At 52.1% G+C, this 16195-nt stretch overlaps 4 protein-coding genes across 4 annotated transcripts; 2 read left to right on the top strand and 2 right to left on the bottom strand.

Moving 5' to 3' along the window:
• Positions 1-941: 941 nt before the first annotated feature.
• Positions 942-2968, top strand: BO72DRAFT_527514 (FabD/lysophospholipase-like protein; the record flags this gene model as incomplete). Its single annotated transcript, XM_040950108.1, has 6 exons — positions 942-981; positions 1033-1171; positions 1223-1507; positions 1558-2489; positions 2541-2597; positions 2648-2968. 6 exons carry the CDS (start codon positions 942-944, stop codon positions 2827-2829), a joined length of 1635 nt encoding a protein of 544 aa, XP_040801685.1. The 3' UTR covers positions 2830-2968.
• Positions 2969-4160: 1192 nt separating this feature from the next.
• On the bottom strand, positions 4161-5541 carry BO72DRAFT_527513 (terpene synthase family protein; the record flags this gene model as incomplete). Its single annotated transcript, XM_040950107.1, has 4 exons — positions 5038-5541; positions 4947-4978; positions 4647-4894; positions 4161-4581 (listed from the first exon to the last, which is right to left on the bottom strand). Exons 1-4 carry the CDS (start codon positions 5489-5491, stop codon positions 4161-4163), a joined length of 1155 nt encoding a protein of 384 aa, XP_040801684.1. The 5' UTR covers positions 5492-5541.
• Positions 5542-9567: 4026 nt separating this feature from the next.
• On the top strand, positions 9568-12098 carry BO72DRAFT_527511 (putative hydrolase). Its single transcript, XM_040950106.1, has 7 exons — positions 9568-9978; positions 10032-10248; positions 10305-10489; positions 10549-10952; positions 11005-11349; positions 11451-11581; positions 11727-12098. Exons 1-7 carry the CDS (start codon positions 9648-9650, stop codon positions 12010-12012), a joined length of 1899 nt encoding a protein of 632 aa, XP_040801683.1. The 5' UTR covers positions 9568-9647; the 3' UTR covers positions 12013-12098.
• A 422-nt stretch (positions 12099-12520) lies between these two features.
• BO72DRAFT_377055 (sugar porter family MFS transporter) lies at positions 12521-14463 on the bottom strand (the record flags this gene model as incomplete). Its single annotated transcript, XM_040941242.1, has 5 exons — positions 12521-12975; positions 13064-13401; positions 13422-13811; positions 13876-14076; positions 14162-14463. 5 exons carry the CDS (start codon positions 14461-14463, stop codon positions 12521-12523), a joined length of 1686 nt encoding a protein of 561 aa, XP_040801682.1.
• Between the last annotated feature and the right edge of the window lie 1732 nt (positions 14464-16195).

Here is a 16195-nt window from a genome sequence, read left to right as displayed (position 1 = left end):
GGATTGCAGGTTTACTTGCTTGTTTTAGATGCAGGGTTCTTCGAAGTGTCCCACCCCGTGATTCCAAGCGCGTTCCAATCATTGGGAACATTCTTTATCCGATACTGTGGTTTCTGATGCGGCTTCAGAAAGCAACTCATTACATACATCAATTCCAACTTACACAGGTTTACAACTCGATTTCCTACTAAGAGCAGTAGGGCGCCTTTAAACCACTACACAAAAATGTTAAGCACGACCTTTGAGCATGTATTGAAAAGCCCAGTCTAGTGTCATAGTCAGAAAAACATGTGTCAAAACAGCCATGAATAGAATACTAACTTGAACTGATTGGTCTTAGAAGGCGTCTCGGCATCTGACGAGGAACGAAATGCATACATTGGAGCTCACGATCTCTAGAAATTGTAAAACTATAATTCTTGTCAATCGTTTTGCGTGGATCATTTAGGTTGCGATTGAGGACTGAACATAAACAGACAGGCCTTTCCCATCTCAAAATAACGCCAATTCAGGTCTTTGAATTCTTCCAAAGCTAATGTTATCAGATCTTGCGTGTTCAACTTAGGGTGGGGATGTATTATCCCGAGGTTAACACATCTTCATTAAATACTAGTATCTTCGGAAATCTATCCAAATAGCTTCTCCAACTCTGTAGCAGACAGGCAGAGCCGGATACTGTACTTGTTATGGATAATACAGTAACTTATTGCATCGAACTGAGTGCATCGAACAAGATCTATAAATAGGTGCCGTCCGCATGAGAGTGCGGGGTAAGTGGGTGGCGCGGTGGGTTGAGCTTTCAGTGTAGATAAGACAAGACATCTCCCACTCTGTCCAACTTGAGCCCTTTGGTAATGTGTCTTCAAACCCGATCTTATTTTTTTTTGGCAATCGTTCTCATCTTTAACAAGTGGCCATAGTCTTCTGAGGCTTGAACTACAATGACGGACTCTTGCGAGCCGTTAAGAGTCCTCTCGCTTGGTAAGTAAGACTGACGCAGTTACCCGACTTCAATCGCTGACGCCTCTGAAGATGGCGGTGGAATTCGCGGCATTTCAAGTCTTCTCATCTTAGAACGAATCATGGAGAGGATACGGGATGTCAAGTGTCTTGACGAAGTTCCGCGACCATGCGAGTATTTCGACCTGATCGGAGGCACAAGCACAGGCGGGTATGAGGAAGCATCCTACGTGCGTTTTGTATCATTACTAAATACTCCTAGGATCATAGCGATAATGCTTGGAAGGTTAGGGATGTCTACCGACGAATGTATTAAAGCGTATAAGAAGGTTGCCCAACAATCTTTCACTCCGAAACGGACATCAATTCTACCAGCGTCACCCAGAGGTGCATTCTCTGCAAAAGCACTCGAGTCTGCCATAAAAAGAATTGTGAGGGAGTACTGCACGGACGCCGATTGCATCACTCGTCGCAGCGATGACCCTGCTACTATAGAGACGTGTCCGCACTCAGACATGGTCTTCCGAGATCACACATGCAAGAAAACGTAAGGGTTGAAAGAAGAATAAATTCTTTGAAAATATTGATAAGCCATAGGGTGGTCCTAGCAAGTACAAAGGACAATGTGGATGCGCCACCAACGCTCTTCAGGACGTACGACTCGTCTACTGCCTTTGAGACTGCTTCTCTTTGGCAAGTCGCACGTGCTACCTCAGCAGCCACGACCTTTTTTAAGTCAATAAAAGTTGGCCGCGATCGTATTGAGTTTGTTGATGCAGGTTTCGGATACAACAATCCGTGCGAAATTCTGACGAGAGAGGCGCAGCAAGTGTACCCTGAGCGCCGGACGATGAGAATCCTTAGCATTGGGACTGGTCTAGGTGATGTGGTAACCATCCAAGACAAACGATCATCTATCATTACTGCTTTGAAGAAAATGGTAACATCTTCCAAGGAGGTAGCAGCACGTATGCACCATCGCTACGGGAATAGTGGCGAGTATTACCGGTTTAACGTTGAGCATGGCCTTCAAGATATTACATTATCTGATTGGGAAGAGACTAGTAAGATTTCTGCGCATACGGGGAACTATCTAACAGAGAACGAACGGGAGATAAACAGATTTGTCGAAAGTTTTGTCCCTTGCGGTGGTTCAGAAAACGGGAAAGGCGCTCATTCGACGGTGAATGACATTACGCAAACGATTCCGACAACGGCCTATGCATTGAACCGAGAAAATGCGCGACCGAAGGCTGCCTACGAGTCCCAGCCTCACAAATCTGACCAAGCTCTACCTGATGACAAAACATCTCCCTCCTTCTGCAACGGCGAGATTGCGGACAGTTACTCTGTTAACAAATCAAAGACTCAATCCTATCCAGAACGTGGGCGGCGCTACAAACCCTTTCAAGGACCTGAGCGGCGGCTCAGTAGTAATCTCTCTTATGGGTGCTCGACTTGCAGTTCAAAGATGCACCCCTCCCGGAAATGCCCATGGGCGGGCAAGGATGAGCTACGTTGCAATCGTTGTGAGTACTACTCATGATCCATGGTATGCTTAGCTCATAAAAGTTTTCGAGGCCGGCAATTTGGGCACTGGGAAGAGGACTGCAAACCGAATGCGCCATGCAAAAAATGTACTCATCACTTGATCCAATGTGTTTCTCTTCCTGACTAACCCTCGTAGGTCGTAGTAAAGGGCACTCGGCAGAACATTGTCTCTACGATAGGGGTTGCTTCCTATGTTATTTATCTACCTACCCAAAACAATCAAGTGACCACCCACTGACTATTTCTATTATAGGCGGTCAATATGACCACTGGAATGAACCATGTCGTTGGAAACAAAAGTTGGAGAACTGGAGTTAGGTCAGATTACACTTTGGAAGAACTTCACCAGCTCCCAGCCTCCAACTACTGTAAGCTGGTTGCATTTACCTCAGATGATAGCTCAATCTAGAATATGGAATGCTGCCAGTGATTATTGTCTGCAAATTCTCAATGTCGGAAGGACAATTCTGTATACCAGAGTACAACCACTCAACCTCATCAACCAATTCCAAGTACTTACCAGCGGGAGTATCCGCTTATCCTTAGATTCACTTGCCATACCATATGAACTTAGCCCTGAAGCTCCAACATTTCGTTCACGTGGCATTGTTTCTGATCATATATAGATTATTTGAGAGAAAATGATTTGCTATAGCTGCCCCAAGTACCAGTTGTGTGCCTCAAACGTTCCAATATCAGGTATCTGTATCGGCTGCACATCATAATGGATGCTTACATACGGGGTAGATGTCCAAGAACTCCCAACATCAATTCCAAGATTTTAGATCATTCTTTTTCGAACTATATCACATGGATGGCTAGATCGGACACTTGGTGATTTGAAGCGTAACATTACCATTTTCCAAGTGAGGTTTCACCTGATCCTCATAGCATCATTATTCATTCCTTCCCTTTTGATATCTTGGTAAAATGAGGGCTTGGTATTGTTAGTGAATATGTGTTTAACCCTCATTCTCCACACACGGGTGACTTCCACAAACTTCCATGTGATATTACATCCTCGAAGCACTGGATCATTTAAGGCTAATACTTATCGGACAGAGGGCGACGCGGGAGCGGGTCGTTACCGAGTGGTTGTGAACAAGCACAATAAGTAAATAGGCACCATGTATCATCCCACGAGACTGGATAATAGGTTTGAGTTGTGTGATGTCGAGTAGAACGGTGCCAGCGCCTTCTCTCTGCATGTGCAACTATTGTAGAAGTATGTGCAGAGTTGCCTTGTACCCTTCGATTGTAGACAAACAGCCATAATCTGCACAATATGATTTTGACGACGGATCACCAGTGTTTATGTTCATCTTCAGGGTAGTTTTCTGCATGTTTAATCAACCCTTACAGCTACTTCTAGCATTACTCTAAGCACGAACGGCGACTTTGTCAATGGAAGGGTGTTCTGTGTACGTATACAGCCCAGCATATGTAGCTCGGAATGCTGCGGGCCAGGCTGTTATCCCCGTTCCCGCCCGAGTCTGTGCCCATTTAGTTCTTTATGTACCGGAGATGACTGTTCCACCCCAACGTCCAGCGGGCTTGAGCATCGGAGAGAGAATCTTTCACAATGAATGATGGTCTATCGGTATTATCTTAATTATCTTAATCGTCTATAAAACAATCCCCCTCGATTCTCAACCTTTCGTCCCACTGGCGGGGCCTGCCCCAATAGGGCTGTATCTCCGCGTGGTGATGGAGAAAACCACATTGCCCGCCGCTGCTTCGATCACACCCCATGCGTACCGGATCTGCGCCTCACTCAGCGCACCCGAACGACACAAACCCTCCAGCTCCGCATGGATCCGATGTTCTGTCTGCGTGAGCAGGCCGCTGGTGAGTGTTTTGGCGGAACCCGCGTCAACGGCGAGGACCTGCTCCAGATATCGAACCGCGTTCGCGCACGTCTCGGAGTCGCGTCGCTCCTTGTCGTAGGAGAACAGGTCGTTGGTCATGATGATGTGATCCATGGCCAGTGCGATCAACGGGGCTAGCGGTGTCTCCTCAGCGGATGAGAGGTGAATTCCGTTGCCGAACTTCACGGCGGCCAGGATGTAGCTGGGCGGAGGGGATGGGATCAGTTGTTGATTTCTGACGACGGCATGAGGATATCAGATACTTACTCTCGTCCGATGTCAACCGCCCGGTAGTCGAGATAGTCTCTGAGGGAAGTGAACTGATCTCGCATTGTCGACCGCATGAACGCCATCCACGTTAGGTATCCCCGAATAAGCCCTTCCCCTTGACCGTCGATGCGCAGCATCTGCTGAGCCAAGCAAACAAACATATCTGAAGAGTTTGCTGCGTATTTATATGGGTGAGCAAGAATGTCGGCCCAGCTCGCCGTCACTTTCTCGATGATCGTTGCACTCTGGTCACGCATGTTAGCCTCCTTCACTTGCATAAAGTGCTTGCATGATTACCTCGTGTGGTGAATCCGACGACTCGAGGATGTCTGCCAGTGAGGATGTCAGCGACTTCAATCGGTGCCGAAAGATGTAACACGAGCCACACCATCATGGATCCAGAGTATCAGGTTAAGCTGTGAGATAATCTCGATCTCCTCGCAAGAACAGTTGGGATTCATATACACGGCCGCGCTCGACGCGTTCACGATTCGCTCCACCTCTTTGTTCGAGAGCTCTATCTCCTCTTCATTCGTTTCAATCTTGGCCCAGCCACTCTTGGTGCTGTTTGCACGGTTGATCCGCTTGATCTGTTGGAGGAGTGCCTTGCCGGCATTTTCTGCCTCGCTCCAGAATCGGCACTGTCGCGCTGCGGGGAAGGAGCTTCTCCAAGGAAGATGTAATGCGACCGGGTCAATCGTGACTGAGTTCGGTCTTGGGTCATTCTCGTTTGGGATGCCTGTTGCCAGGAAATTGTATTCGGAATGAACTGGGCCCGTACAACCGATCGTACCCAGCGGGTCATTCCGGTAGGAAATTGGTCGCAGTGGTTGAGGTGTCATTGTGCTTTATATGACAAGTTGTAAGTGTGTGGAGTTATTGTCAAGGTTTTAATCTCCTGGTAAGCTCCTGGCAGGGAGAGAGGGAGCTCTCATGGCTTAAATACCGGGCGGACATGTTACACAGAGAACGCGGCTACGAGGTGGCGGCGTCGCCGATGTGCGGTGGCTTTGGGTTCTGCAGTCTATGTTTGCGATATGTTCAGGGCTGAAAGCTGAACTCGTGACGATGGACAACCCAGGCTAGCTGTTAATGCCGTTATGTGAGAGATAGGAGCTGAAGGCCGGGCGCAGTTCATCGGCTTTGATGTCCTGCTTCAAGACACACCATCGCAAGCCACACCGGATCCGGGTTAGTTGGTCTGACTAGGTGAATCGAAGAGATCTGGGAGTGCAGATGGCCTTCGGTCCTTTCGCTCGATCGCTTACTCGCTCTACCCCACAAGATGTGTTTTTCGATCCTATTCAAAGATACACAAACAACAGGCGGAGACGCGATGTCATACTTTGCGGTCCCGATAGTGACAGTGAAGACTGTCCTCTCCCTGGTCTGGAGGAGTCTGGATCAAGCAACCCACAATTTGCCACCGAAGCTTGTGAGAGCGTTATCAACACGGCGCAGGCCTTACTGGACTGGTAGACTCAAGCGACAAGATGGAAATTCGAAGCGATCACGACGTGCCGCAGGCCAGTGGCGGACTAGGGCTCGGGGCCGGACAACCCCGTAGAGGCTAATGTAGTTTCTGTGCTGACCGCATGAGAGACCTGCAGGTTGATCACGGACGAGATAATAGCCGACCAATCCTTTGGTACAATTCTTAGGATCTGTAGCAAACACCTGTTCTCTTGTTACTTTTTCCCAGGGCTGGCTGAATGTTGATGACTCGTGGTGGGAAGATTTGGCTTGCTGAACCGGTGTTTGCCATTGTCCATGTTTACGCCATGACATTGTCGCCTCAGCTCTTTTGTTATCCACGATGCTGCTAACAGAAATACGCTTGTTCGGGCCATCCGTGATTCGACTCATGGGTCCAGCATTTGCCATCTATCATCGCGTGCTTATTTCGCCCGGATTGGTGATTTTCGCCACCGTCGGCAAGGGTATCCCAGATGGAAAGCGTGCCATGTCGGCGTAGCCAAGCAGCTGAAAATATATTCTATGACCTCGCAGACTACGTTAACCTAACTGATCTGGTACTAATACGGTCGAATCGAGATGGAGATTGGGGCATCACACTGTTCATTCCGGTTTTCTGTCGCAGCCGGACAACCTCGGCCTCCTTCGGCACCTTGCGAATGTGAAGATGAATAGTGTGCCTGTCTCTATCCTTTTGATGCAGGTATTTCTTGATCTCTCCTGTTTATATGCTACTAGAAACGCGCGCACGGTCCGCCCCGTCCTTGCCATCTCTGTCTGTCGAATGACTGGACACCCGCGCCCACGCAAGGCAGATGCTGGACATGGCGAGCCTGCATCGACGCAATGCTTTCATTGACTAACCATACCGTCGCTGACCCTGTGATCCTTCTCCAGCATATAAGAAGGACTGGGTCGATTAGCGAAGGCTTGGTTGAGCCAGTTTGGCCGTTCAGTGTTGCGATCTGCGAGATAGGTCATATCGAATGTTCCTTCCTATCCACTATTCATACATCATCTCGATTTCAACCCATATCAAGACCCTCGAGATCGTCATTAGCAGGGAACTACTATGTTATCTGTCTCGGTGCTGCGCAAAGCCACCAATTGCATTCCCCAGTCTTTATCCGAAAGTCTTACTCACTCTCCCGACAGTCTACAGGATGAGGTCCATCGAACAAGCATCCCATCAATCCCCCGAACTGGGACACAATAGGATGCGAAACGGACCATGAGTAGGCAAAAATGTCATGTATCTTGATAATCAAAAATATACGACCGAAATAGAGGTGATACGCGGGGTGCAACTGTCCAGCCAACCAGGCCTTGTCGGTTACCGTGAAGAAAGTGGCTGCCGGGATGTGGCCGACTGTTAACACTACAAAAATAACTGAAATATGTGACCTGCAAAGTGATCGACAGAAGTGACAGCCTGGAGTCCACTTCGACGAAAAATGGAATGGTGGACTACGTTCCAAAAGTCGAGACACTCAGGACCCCATCATTTGAGACTCCACGGCTTCACAATTCGGAACACCGAGCCTAAGCCCGTCCCCATCATACTTGGGAAATCGAAACCCACGTCGGCGACCGGCATGACAGCGAACAACCCAGAGAACAAGAGTAGAATGGTGGACCTCGTGTCAACAGTAGCGACACCGAGGACCAACATTTGAGATTCCACGGCTGCCTGCACATTTCGGAACCCCGAGCCGAACCCCATACCCGCGATGATCGGCCTTTTTGGAGTTGTGACACCCTGCCTCGGCGACCGACCGACCGACAACAAACATCAATAATGAGGCCGGAGTGGTCAATGCATACCTTCTCGATTGACTACTCGGTACATTCGTTGCCATTGAATGCAGGACCTGGCGGCGCTCCTCCGGCGGACAATACTCAATCCCGGGAAATGTGGGGTGCGACGCCACGCCTGAAATTGAGACCGCGCCTGGTTTTCCAGCAACCCTTGGGCGGGATTAGGATCTTGCACTACTTGGCAAGAAGTATCAAACATCCAAGTTTGGGTATATCGCAGTCATAAGTGCAAGTGGACATTGTATGAGTACTTGCATGGTGTCAGGGACTCTTCCGAGCCCTCCGGTCTCCATCCCGTGATCACCACCGACCCTACCTTCCCTCCGCATCGAACCCATCGGAACCCAACAAATGGAATGACAGCCAACAGACAGCGGGGCATCAATCGATCGGCGCTCATCTTCGAGGCTATCATGGCTCGGTGATCTAAAGGAACAATGACCTGCCGGTCACGTCACCCACAATAGTTTCGGGTCGAGACCGGAGAACCAAATACGTGATGTAGGAATGAACAAGAACAACACAATCACAGCAATCTCGCCCACCTGACACGCTGTATCACTTACATGCACCTTGGCAGGGCTGAATAACAGGGCCACAGCAAGGCTGGTGCGTGGCCGAGCAATCCCTCTGAACCCGAACCTAATGAAATCATCGCTCGGGATCTTGGCTGATGCAATGATGCAGTATACCTCTGAGTCCCACTTTTCGTAGTCTCGGTGAGGCCTTCATCCTGAAGCCCATCCTAGGCAGCATTCATGCGCGACATGCGGGGTAGAAGTTGATAGGGAGAATTGCTAGCCACGTTTTTGCGAGTCAGCATCTGGACAGAAAGAAAAGGCAAGGGGGACAGACTGGAATCTGCGGGGAAGAATAAACCATGGACAAAGCACATGCCCCTGGAACACAATAGGACGAACCCGCAGGGGTGCAGGGAGGGAAGTGCCCAACACCAGGGAACGTAGAAAGGGGTCAGAAGGCAAATTCACTGCACCCAAACTTGAGATATGAATGGATGAGATCAGTGATTGGCAATCCGTTCATGCAGCCCAGTCCCAAGACTCCATCGGAGCCAAAACCTGCTTCGTGATCCGTGGCCCTCATTGGGTGATTCAGCTGAGTCAGCGCTCAGGGCCCGATGCAGTGATTTTGACTGTCAGAGTCTCTTACCAACTCACCCATCGGTGGAGAAGATACTTGGAGACTTGGAGAAAGAAATACAGCTTCAAAATCCTCAAATTTGGCAGGTGGCGATCCAATCTACACGTCCTCGGACACAGATGGGACATGGCTGTCAACAATTCGGGCCGGTTCATCACCCATGGCTTCTCCCCGAGTCCATCCACTTCGCACCACAACGCTGGGTTGCCAAGCGATCAAGTGATGGCCGGTGGAGCACTCCAAGACCCTACTCCTGTGCTGCTGGCGTCTGCTCAATATCAGGGCTTCTGTGTCCCCATCATCCCCTCTTATCGTGGGGCTGCCATGACAATCATGCTGACCTGAGTGGGTCAAAAGCCCGATGACATGGTGTAGGATCAGCTGGCTAAGGCCCTCTTCGGCACTTGCTGCTTCGCCTCCAGTATGAATCCTAGGTAGCAATCGCAAGGGGATAAATACCCCAGGCTGTGTTTCATGTCTGGGGGGATATTTTGCTGCTGCACTTCAGCTGCATACTTTTTGTACTAGACATTAACAGTCGTCATGCATTGGGTTTTCACTTGGCTTCTACCCCTTCTGGCCTCCGAGTCTCTGGCACGGAGTATCGGCAGTATCCAGCACCTTTCCACGCGACAGACGACGAAATATGCGGTAAAGCAGCCGCCGTTGACGACGAACTGGACCGACCAAGTGGGCACCAACCCCTGGCCTGAGTATCCTCGACCGCAACGACAGCGGTCGGATTGGAAGAATCTGAACGGGATCTGGCAGTATCAGGCTGCCACAAGTCTGGATGCGGTGCAAAGTCCGCCATTCGGACAGGCGCTTGCTCAGGAGGTGTTGATTCCTTCTTGTCTCGAGAGCGGGCTGTCGGGTGGGTTGCACCAGCTCCTCCTTTGAGCGCAGAAGCTAATTCAATTGTTGTAGGCATCCAAGCAGAGTCGGCATTCTATTCTTGGTTTCGCACCAAATTCACCGTCCCCAGTTCATGGAGTGGACAGACCGTGTTGTTGAACTTCGGGGCCGTGGACTATGAAGCCACTGTGTTCGTGAACGGACAGCAAGCGGGCTTCCATCGGGGAGGATACTTCGAATTCACAGTGGACATTACGCCGTTTGTCAACGCGACGACGAACAATGAGCTGTACGTAGATCACAGCTCCAGCCCTCGATCCATCCCAGCTAACAGAGGCCCTACAGCCTGGTCTATGTCCACGACCCGACCGACAGCGACGACTATGTGATTCCCATCGGCAAACAGCACCTCGTCCCCAGCCACATCTTCTACACCCCCTGCAGTGGAATCTGGCAGAGCGTGTGGATTGAGTCCGCGCCCGCCAACTACATCACGCAGCTGGACTTGAGCGGCGACATGCACGGACAGGGTAAGCAGCTGTCTGCCTTACACACTCCTTCAATCACTGTTTACCAACCACCAAACCAGTCAACGTCACCGTTCACAGCGCCACCGGTAACAGCACCTCCGTGCGCATCGCCATCCACGAGGGCGAGTCCGAGATCGGTTCTAGCAACGGCACCTCCGACCAGCCGTTCCAATTCAACGTCACCAACCCCAAGCTCTGGTCGCCCGACGCACCCAATCTCTACAACGTAACCGTGACCCTAGGCGAGGACACGGTGGCGAGCTACCTGGGTTTCCGGACCATCTCGCGGGGCACGGTCGACGGCATCGAGCGGCCGCTGGTGAACGGCAACTTCACATTTCTATTCGGCACGCTGGACCAGGGCTACTGGCCCGACGGGCTGTACACGCCGCCGAACCGCGAAGCCATGGAGTATGATATGCGCGTGCTGAAGGATCTGGGCTTCAACATGGTGCGCAAACACGTAAGCTGACCCTTCCCCACTGAGCCCCTCGAAAAGACACTCACGACACCAGATCAAACTCGAACCGGCCCTGTACTACCGCGCCTGCGACGAGCTAGGCCTCCTCGTCATCCAGGACATGCCGTCACTCCGCCCGCTCGAGAACGACGCCAGCGGCGCGACCATCCTCCCGAACGAATCCCAGCAGCAGGAATTCGCCCGCCAGCTCGAGCTGATGATCCACCAGCTGAAAAGCTACCCCAGCATCTTCGCTTGGGTGATCTACAACGAAGGCTGGGGGCAGATCACCTCGTACTACCCGGAGGTGTCGCTGACGGAGCGCGTCAAACAGCTCGATCCGACGCGGCTGGTGGATTCCACCTCGGGATGGCACGATCACGGCGCGGGGGACTTTCACGTACGTTTGCCAGCCCTGCCCCTCCTACCTTTCCCATCCCCTGTCTCCCTGTCTCCACAATTTACAACCATAGCACCCGAGCTAACACGAAGTGAATCAAGGATAACCACCATTACGCGAACCCCCAATGCGGCACGCCGTTCTACTCCATCGACTCGACCCCCTACGACCCGACCCGGATCGCGATCCAGGGCGAATTCGGCGGACTGGGCCACAACGTCTCAATCGAGCAGTACGCTTCCCTTTTCCCCAATCCCCCCGGGCAAATACCCTTTCCTGCCCCTCCCAGCATCCTAAACACCCCTTAACCCCTCCCCCCCCCCTCCCTTGCCAACTACACACCCAACCCAGAATCGAATATCTAACAAAAGTAACAGCCTCTGGAACAACCCCACGGCAATCCAGGCAATCAACCAAACCTACGAGATGGACCTGGACCTGACCGCCTGGAACTACCGGAGCCACCAGCTGCTGACCGAGCTGCAGGACCAGGTGCGCCGGTACGCGTGCAGCGCGGGCGTGTGGACGCAGACGACGGACGTCGAGGGCGAGGTGAATGGGTTGATGACCTACGATCGCCGGGTGAAGCGCGTCGACGAGGGGCAGTGGCGCGACGACATCCGGGGGTTGTATGAGGCTGCTTCTTCTAGAAGGGAATCTTAAGCTGGGGATTGGGGTGGTGGACTCGCGGGACGAGGACACCTGCTTCGCATGCGGTGCGTTTGGTTTTTATGGTGGGTAGAGGAAGCCGTTGCTTTTGCGTAGCAAATTGCATAGCATATTGCATAGCATGTAGCATGTAGCATGGCATATAGCATGGCATATCGCATACCATTTACTTTCAATCGAGCATGGTGTCAGGCTTACTGAACGGATCGCAATCTTCACCAAACCCTGCCCAAAGTACAAGGCAAAAGAAGTCTACCTCCAGGAGAAAGATACATCTCCTGTGTCGATATGCAGTAGGTAATATGAACTGTCTGATAAGTAACGAGCACGCATGGCCGGTTTCATTCAGAAAGTACGGTATTATCGGCAAGGTCATCAGCCATGCTACAAGAAGAGCTGACATACAAATGCCCTGGACTAGTCACGAGATTATGGACAGCCCGTCAACCCCTTCACATATTGGCAACCCCACTGTCAACGTCAACTCAACCCTATGCCTGGTTCAAACCTCCGCGCGCTCTTGTACCCGCTTCTCACCAGCTGCGACCGTCTCGGTGTGAGTGTGGCCCGGCTCCATCTTCGACTCCAGATCCACATGGCCGCGCTCCATCTCCCGGACTGCACTGGTCTTGACCCTGGTCTTCCAGGCTGGTGTCCCGAGATACTTGATGCCATTGGGGTCTTCGAACATCGCCTCCGTCTCTTCCAGGGTCTTTCCGGCGGTCTCGGGGAAAATAAAGTAGAAGTGGATGAACATGGCAGTGTTGAAGACGCCAAAGATGATGTACGTCTTCCAGCGGATATTGGCAAAGGCCGTCGGGGTGAACAGTCCCAGTGCGGTGTTGAACGCCCAGTTGCCCGAGGTCGAGAGAGCGACACCTTTTCCACGAAGCCGAAGCGGGAAGAGCTCGGGCGGGTAAGTCCACGAAACGGGGCCGAGGGTGGGGGCGTAAGAAGCTAACGGAGACGAGATTCAGATCAGATCATGTGGGGTTGAGCATGGGGTAGACAGTGGAGCATGGCAGGAAACAAGTATCATACGTACCGACGAACAAGTAGGTGCAGGCAATCAATCCTCTGGCCGCCGCCCCATGCAGACGCATCGATTCCGCCGCAACACCGTCAATTCCACCCGGAACCACCTCCCCATGAACCGCCATAATCCCCGCATTCGTATACATCCAGATCGCCATCAAAGCCGACCCCACCAGCAAGGGAAGTCTGCGACCCCAGCGATCCATCCAGATCAGAGCTGGGAGAGTCATCAGCACGTTGATGATGTACTGGATGGACGAGGCCAGCAGAGTGGAATTGCCCGTGTAGCCGGCCATGGAGAAGAGGTAGGTGATGTAATACACTATGGACACGATCAGCCAAGGCAGACTGCCGCCACGGGGTCATACATACTCATCACGTTCATGCCCGTTAGCTGCGACCAAATCTGCGTGAACAAGCCGATCAGGGTCCGATTGAGCATTTGCGGTTTGAACAGATCTAGGTAGGTGACGTTCTTGTACTGTCGCTCGAGCTCACACATGTCGCGAATGTCTTGCATTTCAAGAGCGACGAAGGGATGATGCAAGTCGCCTTTGGCATGAACCAACGCCAGGACGCGATGGCATTCCTCCCACCGATCCTTGCGTGCCAGCCAGCGAGGTGACTCGGGCAGCAGCATCATCCCTCCGAGCAAGAACACGGCCGGGAGCATCTGCAAGCCCCATGGAACACGCCACGAGGCGGTGCTGTAGTTGTAGGACTTCTGTCCCCCGATGTAGGAGCATCCGTACGAGATACTGAAACTTCTGTGAGCAAAGAGTCGAGGCAGAGGACGGTTGAGTGAGAATCGCCACGACTTACTAGAACATTATCAAGATTCCCCATGTGATGGCCCACTGTTGCATGCCGACGAACCGACCACGCTTCGAGGGTGGAGACAGTTCGCTGATGTAGACCGGGACCTGGGCCGATTCGATACCGACCGACAAGCCGTTGATGATGCGACCCACCACCAGCATGCCGATGTTCTGCGATGCACAGATGATAATCGATCCGATCAACCTGCAAATAGTTGGCGTGTGATTAGCATGAAAGCAATTAACACATACTCCCGGAAAGTAGTGACTAGGTAGTACCAGGTACTCACCAGATAACACAGCCAACCATGATGGAAGTCTTTCGGCCAATACGATCCGACAGCGGTCCGGAGATCAAGGCGCCCAGCCAAGAGCCGGCGGCCATGGCAGCAGTGATCCCACCCTGATTCAACGAGGTCGGACCCGAACAGTCCTCATCATCAGTAAAGGGAGGTCCCTGCGGACCCTGGTTGAAATAGCATTTGTAGGAGTTCTCATTGAGTTGGGCGGACAAGGAAGAGATATCGAAGCCAAAGAGGGCGCCACCAACGACGGAGACACCCGCAATCACGTAGATGTTGCCAACCAACATGACTTTGAGTGAGGGGATGGATGTTGGAGTGAAGATGGGAACACGGGGGGAGGGAAGGAAAAAGCCCAAGGGACCGGGAGGGAAGCCATGGGCTCAGCTTCCTTAAAATAGTGTCCGACTGTTAGGTGGCTGTCATTCACTCCTCACTTCTTCCTTCCCCATCATTCACACTTCTGCTGCCAACCTTGAAACCCCGCAGCCCGTAGAGTTTCAGGCCATCGTGCCACGCCCCAGGAACTTTCTACGGCACTACGGTACCATCGCCTGTCCGTAGGCTGATTGGATCCCCAGTCCTCTCTGACGACGAGAGTTTGAGAGCGATGCCGAAGAGGGATCGGAATCCTGGTCCGGGGGAAGCAGCTAGCCTTGAACAGGACCAGATTAGGCTCGTACTGTACAGGCCAGTGACTGGGATGGTGGCAGTATCGGGGAGGATCAGGATCCTGTTGTGAAACCCTAAGCAGCTGGTGGTACCCCCGGTATAGGGATCGAACCGTACAACAAGCTGAACCGGACGACCATAGGGCGAGAATTTTTCCGAAGATACCGGTGATTGTAGAAGAAGATCTTCCCCGGATTTCTGGCGAGTGTTGTGACTGTCGTCTCCAGGAAAACTCACATGGGAAAGAGAAGTGACTGCACTATGATGGGTCCGGGTCCACTCCACTCTTGCTTGCTCCATAGCGGGCGGGCGGGGAAAGCGCCCAATGCTTAATCGCTTATGCAAGCTTTGGGTCGGCGGATGGGCTGAAGGTCTGAGCCCGATTGGGGCAAGACGGGCCCAGCCGACCGACTCTTGGTCTTCCCCGCAGAAGTCACTACAACACTGACACTGGTGAATGGAATCATACAACTGGGTGGGTGTCTGGTGTCTGTATGTTAGTCAATGGGCGTGATCAGCAAGGAATCAGTCTCGCTAGTTCATTGTCCCGTCCAGTCGAGCTCCCCATCATGCCCACTGATTGCAATGATGTCCGACCCCCATCTTCAAAGGGCAGTTACGTTGCACATCACTGCAACAACCCGGTAAACCTGCTGGGGGAGATCCTGGGCATACGTAGTCTCACCCTCCTGCTGCTGCTGCTGCTGCTGCTGCACCACCGCACCTCTCTTTCGCAACGTGTCTTGCCGATAGCCGGCCAGCTTCACAAACACGCGCCAGATCACATGGCTCGGTCGAGGGATGGAGGAGCAGGGACGTCTTCTGACTTCACTCTGCACCAGTAGCCATGCGTTGCTTGGACCTGGGGAGTAGTGCATATAATATAGCAAGAGCTTTGCTCTTTTTACAAAAGGTTACTGGATGCTGATGACTCCGACCGGCATCAGCTCCGGGCGAGTGCTGTCGGTGGCTGGTCGGGCTGCTGACAGCACCAACCTTCGGTCGCAGAGCTTGTCTCGACCACCAACGCATTTCTGCACATATGTATCTTACTGGACGGGGTGTGATGACTCCTAACGAATCTGCAATGATTTGTTCTTGGCTGCCTGTAAGCATTCCAGACGACAGCTCCAAGCGGGCAGACCGGACAGTCCGAATGTCAACTGGACCGGGGCCTTTCTGATTGATGAGAAACCCCCCGTCGAGTGATGGATCACATGTCGCTCTGGCGGTTGCTCTTGGCAAGCCATAGTATTCAGTTGTTCCAGCTCCCCGCCTATGGGTGACTGCTGACACGGACACTCGGCTCTAGGAGTGCTAAGCAGAATCCGGCGAGAGATCTACCACTTC

This window comes from Aspergillus fijiensis (assembly GCF_003184825.1).
Source record: "Aspergillus fijiensis CBS 313.89 unplaced genomic scaffold BO72scaffold_21, whole genome shotgun sequence".
NCBI classification, from domain to species: domain Eukaryota; kingdom Fungi; phylum Ascomycota; class Eurotiomycetes; order Eurotiales; family Aspergillaceae; genus Aspergillus; species Aspergillus fijiensis.
Note: the sequence above shows the minus strand (reverse complement) of the source record. Positions and strands in the feature narration are given on the sequence as shown.

Excerpts from the sequence above, each read along its gene's own strand:
- BO72DRAFT_527511 (XM_040950106.1), top strand. The coding sequence starts at position 9,648 with ATGCATTGGGTTTTCACTTGGCTTCTACCCCTTCTGGCCTCCGAGTCT. Across the intron at positions 10,249-10,304 it reads GCGACGACGAACAATGAGCT|CCTGGTCTATGTCCACGACC; the intron begins GTACGTAGATCA and ends GAGGCCCTACAG. Across the intron at positions 11,350-11,450 it reads ACGGCGCGGGGGACTTTCAC|GATAACCACCATTACGCGAA; the intron begins GTACGTTTGCCA and ends AAGTGAATCAAG.